The sequence below is a fragment of the Bombyx mori genome, chromosome 19 (assembly GCF_030269925.1).
Source record: "Bombyx mori chromosome 19, ASM3026992v2".
NCBI lineage: Eukaryota > Metazoa > Arthropoda > Insecta > Lepidoptera > Bombycidae > Bombyx > Bombyx mori.
The window spans coordinates 5251556-5260324 of NC_085125.1; the positions used below are offsets into that span (position 1 = coordinate 5251556).

Here is an 8769-nt window from a genome sequence, read left to right on the forward strand (position 1 = left end):
TTTTATGGATCTTCCAAAAAGCTCACTGAAAAAGTCAACTCATATGATCTCATCTCATATCATTTCATTTCATTTCGTATTAGTGAATTAATGCCTCAAATTAATTATCTTCATCTCATTTCGCGTCATATAATTTTTCATGAAAGAGATTAAAATATGCATACAAAAAATTAGGCCTTATGATGTAACACATTCGCCTTTCCACTTGGAAAAGTGGAATTACTACTCAAGAACGTCAAATTCAATGTCAACATTGCCAAAAGTCATTAATCATTGTCAAACTCGAAAATTTTATTAAAAACAATTTAATTTTACGAATAGAATAAATTAATTCGAATTAGTGTTGAATTGACAACATGATTAAGCTTGTATTTTCTTAATTTAATTTATAATCCTCAATTTAGTTACCCTTTAAAGTTCTATAATGAAAGAAAAATGGAATTTTATATTTTATTTGATATGGTTTTCATATTTGATAATGTCTGCTGTGCTGATGTTTGGTCATGGTTTCCTTCTTTCTCGAAAAACTATGAGTGATATTACAGAATGTCAGCATTTGGAAACATTCGACTGCAGTGGACGAGAAAGAGGGAACTCAAGTATTGAAGAATCGTGCACATTGGATGAGAAAATAAAACAAATTTTAAGCGTGACCGGCTCTCCGTTAATATGCGCTCCATCCCATGGAAGAGTTGTCTTTATTTTAGTAGACGCATTGAGGTATGACTTCACAGAATATGATGACAAACTAGAAAAGCCTTTACCCTACCAGAACAGGCTGCCAGTGATGCAAAGGACTCTTGAATTATGCCCCGATTGTGTGCGCCTGTTTCGTTTCATCGCAGACCCACCAACAACCACTCTTCAACGTGTTAAAGCTCTTGTAACTGGTTCACTTCCCACTTTCATCGATGCAAGCTCTAATTTTGCAGCTATGGAGTTGCAAGAAGATAACATCATAGATCAGGTACTTTTCTAGTAAACTGTATGAAATCTAATATGAAAAAACAAAATTCAGCTCACAAATCATTATTAACAGGTGGTGAATGCTGGACATCATGCAGTATTATTAGGAGATGACACTTGGTCGAGACTCATGCCAAGAAGATGGTTCCGGGCTCATACAATGTACTCATTCCACACTTGGGACCTTGACACTGTAGACATAGGTATTAAAATCTCGCTTTTATAGGCTTTGCCTGATGGCCTGATAGATGACATTTACCCTCCTTAAAGTAAGGAATGTACATAATATGCTGCCTGTATGTTATCAAGTTGTAGTATAGAAATCATAAAAGGTGACTAAAAACAATTCCACAAGACTGATTAATGACAATGGTACATCAGTAACAAATCAGTTCATTGTGTGACTGTCTTTATGCAATCCGGACTTAGCAATCCTTTTATTAAAACAAGTACCCTCACTAATACACTACAGATATGAATATTTGAGTTTAATGTTTAACCTTTTAATCCCAGATCTGCAACGACCCTACATCTTAAATGTAATTTCGGATCCTCCCGATCCAATAATGGTGCTTTTAGGTACCTCTAGCACTGGTCATCGTTCTCGTCGAACCCGTCGCTTGTGATGAAGGGCTCGGCGAGTAAATTAACTCACAGACACAGCCCACTGAGTTTCGCCGGATCTTCTCAGTGCGTCGCGTTTCGGATCCGGTGGTAGATTCTTCGAAGCATGGCTCTTGCTGGGGTTTGTGTTAGCAACAACGTCAGGTTTAAGCCCCGTGAGCTCACTTACTGGCATGGTTAAGCTGACGTAGCCTCTCAAGGCTATCAGCTTAGGTAGGAAAAAAAAAAACTTAAATGTAAATCCATTAATGAATCCATTAGTTTTTGTAGATCTAAGTGGCGGTCTAGAGATGCCTAATAGTGTAATAAACAAATGTTAACCCACTTCTTAATGGAATTTAATTTAACAGAAGTTGATTCAAAAATATATGATGAACTCAAAAAAGACGATTGGGATCTACTGGTAGCACATTATTTAGGAGTTGATCATGCCGGTCACAGGTATGGTCCAAACCATTCAGAAATGAAACGTAAATTGGATGAAACTAATGCAAGAATTGAGAAAATCATCAAAATTATACCTAAAGATGTCATCCTGTATGTTGTTGGAGACCACGGAATGACTGAATCAGGTATTTTATACACAATATAATTATTACAAGTATTTGATTTAAAAAGTATGAAAACATATTGACTATTATTATTATAAAACTATTGTCTCCTTGCAGAGTAAATTTTAAATTGTGATTTATTTTATAATCTCAAATATTATAACTATATTTTTAACTTCATTTAAAATTCATTGTTGTTAAAATAATATGTAAATGTAAATTTTTATATTGTTCTAGTCTTACATGAAATGGACCACAAGGGTAGGTAGATTAGTGTATGTGTCATTGTTAATGAAAATTTGTTATAGGTAGTTTGATTTTCATATGGTATTTTGGTTTGGCTAATGCATTGCGTTTGAAATTTTTGAATAATAATAGCTAGTTATTTATCATAACTTTTTTTAAATCAACTAAGATTGAAGTAACCATGTCTCAAGAGATATGGTGGCAGGGGTACACTCTTATGTGTGTATATATGTGTTGTGACAATGTGATGCTTCAGATCATAGAACTACAAATAAAACAAAATCAAAAATGAAAATTCTTGTAGAGAAAAGAGTAGGTCATGTGTAAAGTATATGTCGAGGGCTAGGTATACAAATAACACCAGGTAGGCAGTTAAACGTTTCCCTTTATTCGGCAATAAGGAGCTTACCCAGCACACCTCGTAGTGCCTCACTCGATAAATAAACTTTGTATAAAATAAACTTACAATAAACAAAAGGAATCCGTCTGACGGGGGACACATCAAATGAAAAACAAAATGGTTGTTTTTATTTAATTCCGAACATTTTCATTTTTATTTACCGTTTAAACCTTCTCTGGACTTCCACAAATAATTCAAGACCAAAATTAGCCAAATCGGTCTAGCCGTTCTCGAGTTTTAGCGAGACTAACGAACAGCAATTCATTTATACCCTATTGAAATATACCCAGAAATAGGTATATAGATGTTAAATATATATCCAAGCTCTTAAATTTAATGTTAATTTTAAACTATTTTATACTAGGAGATCATGGTGGAGAGAGTAAGGCAGAAAGAACAGCTGCAATGTTTGCATATCGTGGTGCTGGATTTGGTGGTCAAAGCCCAGATATACAAACAGGTAGAGAAGTTGAACAGACTGATTTAGCGCCAACAATGAGTGCTGCTTTTGGTCGTCCACCGCCCGCACCATCCCTTGGCAACATTCTGTTTCCAGTACTGCCAAAAATGACCGTAGCCGAGACGCTACTGCATTTAACTAACAGCCTCAAGCAGGTAACACGTTCTTAATACAGTTTTGTGGAAACCATTGTCTGTTTTTTGTAGTCTACAAGAATGTAACCTTTGCAGGTTTCTCAATACTTAGTCCGTTACGGTGAAGAATCTCAACAGGTATCTTTAGATCGATTGGCGCATCTTATTAACGCGACAAGAGAACAGATAGAGAAAGCTGCAACGGTAAAGACTGAAGATGATCTCTCTATTTACGTTTCGAATGTTAGGTGAGTATGTTTATTGTATCATTATATCCTATATTTTGGGTGCACGTTTTTGCTAAAGGATTTTCTTTGTTTCAGATTGTTAATGGACAACGTGCGCATAGTTTTTCGGGAAGTTTGGGTTGAGTTTGACACAGTTTCAATGCTTAGAGCACTTTTGTTACTTATTCTGGTGATATTTTTTAATTGGTTGATTGTTGAAGGCATACCCATAGAACGTCTTCCAAATATTTTTGCAAGTACTTTCGTTTCTTGTGGCCTGATATCAATGGCTATTTGCGTAAGCGTATGTTACACTGTCTTTCATTTTGAACTGTTAGAAGATGTTCATCATGGCGTTATTTTAAGCACGGGCTTAATATCTAGTGCGTTGACTTGCGTTTTGGTGATCATGCATTGGGACGGTATTTCACAACGGTGGTATGAAGGGAGATCGCCAATTTACGAGAGATTCTCCCGTGGCGCCTTAATGGCCTCAGCTGCTGTGTTATTATCTAATAGTTACATTATAGAAGAAGGAGCTGAATTATCTTTTCTAGCGTTATCGGTATTGGGCACGATTGCTTGGAATATTGGGACGATTAAGGCTTTCACTTTGTGGGTGGGTTTCGGAGCCACATTAGTAATTAGTAGATCGTATAGGGGATGTAGAGAGGAACAAGGAGATTGTTGGACTTCAATAGGTGTTGGCTCAACTGGACAGGCTTCCCGGACAGCGTTAGTAATGGCTTTAGGTTCAATGGCAGCTGTGGTTGCAATAGCGAGACGACATGTCGGTTGGCGAGGTCATGGTGTCGTCTTGGCTGGTTTGTTTGCATGCGCCCATTGGGCCCTCGGTTGGGGGGCTTTAGGTTCGCCCAGCAGATCAAGACAACTAGCCCGTGGATCATGGCTGATACTCGGATCGATGTTCGTTTTGCTTTGGAAAAGGGAAAGGTTTGGAGCAATACTGCCGTTAATTGTGTGCAGTTTACTCTTCTTCATTGCCAACGCCCTCGTTCTTGGTGCGTCTTTTGCTCCGTCTGCCGCTTTAGGACTATTGGCTGGATATTTGGCTCTTAACGTTGTTTCCATGATGAAGAATGGGAACTCTAAATTCTGTGAGTATTTTAAAACCGTTACTATTCTTACTGTAAGTTGAATCATTCTAATAATTTCTAATCACGTCCTTACGGATCCATCAGATCCAATAACCTTTGTACTAGACGCCTTCAGCTCTAACACTAGGAGCAGGCTTAGGGACCCCCGTAACTATACTCGTCGAGCTCGACAAAGAGGTTGCATCAACTCGCCGAATTTCTCCCCGAATCTTCTCAGCGGGTCGCGATTCCGATCCGGTAGTAGATTCATTCGCGAAGCAGTTGCTCTTGAGTAGTTAGGTCTCCTTCGGAAGCGCTCGGGCTGCTGTTAGCAAGTCCCACCTGTCCTGGTGAAACTGGAAAGGCCTCCGGGCCACCAGTAATCCTTCAATCATAAAAAAGAAGAATAATAATTTGTGAATTTTCAGCATTATCAACTCGATGCAGCTCGAGTGTGGCGTGCATGTGGGCTCTGCTGGCGTCTTACCAATTTTATGGAACGGGCCACCATGCCACGTTGGGCCACGTACGATGGGCCCCGGCCTTCCACGCCGGTGATCCCAACTACCTCCCTATTGGACCTTTTGTCACTGGTGCTCTTGTCTCCTTGGAATTATTTGGTAAGTGGAATAAGATCAATAGTAGAGTAGGCGGATACCTTAACTAGTCGATATATCAGTCTAAATTATAATTCTCAACATTCTTTTCACAATAAATTGTGTGTTCAAAGTACGTAAGCAATTTTGCAGGTACGTTACGAAATAATGCGGTAGAAGATAAGGACATCTTATCATTAGACTAGGCCATACATGTGACACGAAATTTGATATCTAATCTAGGCACTTGAAAACATGAAATTAAATGTACACATGCATGTTTCATTATTATTAATGCGACTTTGAACGTAATTTTCTAAATACCTTATGCGCATAGATATACGGTTGAAATTCCGGCTGCATTATATTCTAACCGGAATGATTGCTGCAGAAATAGGTAGGGGCTTACAATTGGCCCTAATATCCGTAATCTGTGGTTCAATAAAAGACGTTAGGTTATACTGGGAATGTAAGGGAAAGGAAAGGGCTTAGCCCTTAAGGCACTCGCACGATTTTGGTCAAGCTGGAAAGGCCTTCGGGCTGCCAGCATCTTTCCACCCCAAAAACAACGATAATAATTGAATGTACCACCTGAATATCTGTGGAGAACAATATATGTGATTTGACCACTGTCTTATTGATTTAACACACTCGTGTGTGTGTATTAGAATTTTGTGATAAATTTCCCAAAAAATTTGGAACATGGATTCTGAAACAAAAAGTTCTACGTACTAACTTTCTATATTTATTTATTTATTTCTGTTATTTTCTTAATAGGCATATTTCTGAAGTTCCGGTTTATTTAATTAAGGACATTAATCAATTTCTACGTTTTGACTTAGATCTTTTCTTGTTTATATGTTTAAAAATGTTTTTGAAGTTATACTTCTTTAGGCGCGTTATGAAAAATTTATGAGAGTGAAATTTTACGATGCGCGCGCACCGTGACACAAAATTAACAGAATGAAGTTGCCCACTAAATCGCTCATTACAATACGACCGACGTAACTTGGCGAGTCTGAATATAGCCGCAGGTGAACTTTCCGAACCGTACCGAGAATTACCGAATTTATACGATGTCAAGAAAAGAGATGTCCAATATGCGTGTTTGTGGATGTTGTTTAATCGATTTTTTTTCAAATTGATTAAAATGTAAATAAAAAAAAAAGAAATAAATTTAATAAAAATAAAGTATAACTTCTTACGCGCGTACATAAGTACACCAACCCTTTTTTTTCATAATAGGCATATCTCTGAAGTTCTAGTTTGATTTAACTAAGGACATTAATCGTAGGTATGCCATTTATGTTCGGTGCCGCGGTTCCCTTGCTCGCGCTGTGGGGACGCAACGGTGCGGCCGCGGCGGGTCCCAGGACACAGATGGCGGCTGTCTTCACATTGTGCCTCAAGTTTGGATTGTGTTTTGCTGTCAGAGTAAGTATTTTTTTTTTCTTTTAAAAAAAGTAGTAATTGGTATTAATTTCAATTTGATACCCGCGTGGATCCGTTACCAAGAAAAGCGATTTGAAATGTCAAACAGTCACGAAAAAAAATGTATATTTAAATCCCGATACCCTGAAATCGACAAATGTATTCTGCAACTTTATGATCTTACTTACATAATTTTCACATTTCATCGAATCAACCCGTGGTGGTACATACCCGTGCGGACTCACTAGATGTCCTACCATCATTAATTACCCAAATTATAATTTTGCGGGTTTGATTTTTATTACACGATGTTATTCCTTCACCGTGGAAGTCAATCGTGAACATTTGTTAAGTACGTATTTCTTTAGAAAAAATGGTACCCGCCTGCGGAATTTGAACACCGGTGCACAACGAACCGGTGCAACCGAACAACAGATACGAATGCACCGGACGTTTTATCCTATAGGCCACGATGACTTTCTACGAAGTTTCTATTTTTGCTCGTTTTATGAAGTATCCAGTGATTGCTATACTTTATTTTTACTCCGTCAGGTGTTCATGAGTGCATTATCGGCTACAATACACTGTCGCCACTTAATGATATGGGGCGTGTTCACACCGAAGCTCTTGTTCGAGAGTGGGGCTTGTGCGGCCGCCCTGCTCGGTACCGTGGTGGGGGCCACGCTGACGGCCTGGCACGTGCCTACACAGATTAAGCCCAGTTGACAAAAGCGCAGCTGATAACAACAACGAGAAGCTTGTCGTATTCAAATCGAAGACTCAATATTTTACTACAGATAATAAAAAGCACAAAATTATGGATATTCCCTTTGAGAAGTGAAGCTTCTTGTTTTTATAGATGTCTTGATGGAATCTCGGAACACGGTTTCATAGAATGTGTAAGAAAATGTAATAGTACTACAGTACGGATGCAAGCAATTGTTATAGTGCCTTATTTATTATTTGTTGGTAGGTTCAAAGCTGTACCGAGTTTGGATTGGCTTGAATTAAATAAGAATTTTACGATATAGCGGGACCGAAAATGATTAGTCTGTTAAGACTTTATCTCACTGAATCAGTACTATAAAAACTGAGACCTTGGAACTCATATCTCAAAGTTGGTGGCGGCATTTACCTTGTAGATGTCTATTGGCTCCGGCAACCACTTAACATCAGATAGGCCGTGAGCTCGTCCACACATCAAAGCAATAAAAACAAAAGTATGTATTATTACTTAAGGTCTTGTATAATAGTTTCGCCTTGTTTATAATCGAATGAAATGTTCTGAGATTTCATTATTAGATTAATTCACGAACTGTTTTTATTTATATTTATAATTTATGAGATTTCAGCATTATAGGTTTATGTCTTGAAGACATTATAAATGGTGTTTTGTTATGGCGTTTTTTTTTATTCATACGTTGTATACAAGTTTGTGAGTTTTGATGTTCCAACATTGTTTAATTAATAGACTGTTTAATGTTCATATTTCTTAATGTATTCGTTGTAGGTTTGTAATATTTTAAGATATTTGAATTTGCTATGTTACTGTTTATCTCAATAATATATGCAAAAAGTTAAAGAAAATCGTTACTGTTGATATATAATATATAATTAAGATATTGTTCAAATTGAAAGTTAAATAAAAGAAAATGTAGGCATAATAATAATATGTAGATGTATGTGGATGCATTTAATAATTTTGGATTCATATAAAAACCGAACAAACACTGCCAAAACGTCTTAAAGCGCTTGTTACGCGATATAGTTTATTTCATTGAAATTTTGTGTCTTAAAAAATTGTAGGTTAAAATTAATAAAAATTTTAGTCCACATTAGAGTGAAATTAATGTAGATTTTTAAATAATTGCTTATTTCAAGTGTAATGAAAAGCAATATGCTACGTGCTGCACTTTTACTGTAAGATGTTAAATTTGGTATTAATTAGATTAGTAAATTTAAAATTCTCGTATTATTTTTACTCAGTTGTTTAAAGTTTACTAATTTTAATAAATTTAATGAAACTAATGGGAGTCT

General features: G+C 36.9%; 1 protein-coding gene across 1 annotated transcript; it reads left to right on the top strand.

The window, feature by feature from the left end:
- The first annotated feature begins 237 nt into the window (after positions 1–237).
- Positions 238–8760, top strand: LOC101735851 (GPI ethanolamine phosphate transferase 3). Its single transcript, XM_004933368.4, has 9 exons — positions 238–967; positions 1040–1169; positions 1941–2162; positions 3152–3402; positions 3478–3629; positions 3705–4726; positions 5134–5325; positions 6596–6735; positions 7285–8760. Exons 1-9 carry the CDS (start codon positions 425–427, stop codon positions 7456–7458), a joined length of 2826 nt encoding a protein of 941 aa, XP_004933425.1. The 5' UTR covers positions 238–424; the 3' UTR covers positions 7459–8760.
- Positions 8761–8769: the final 9 nt, after the last annotated feature.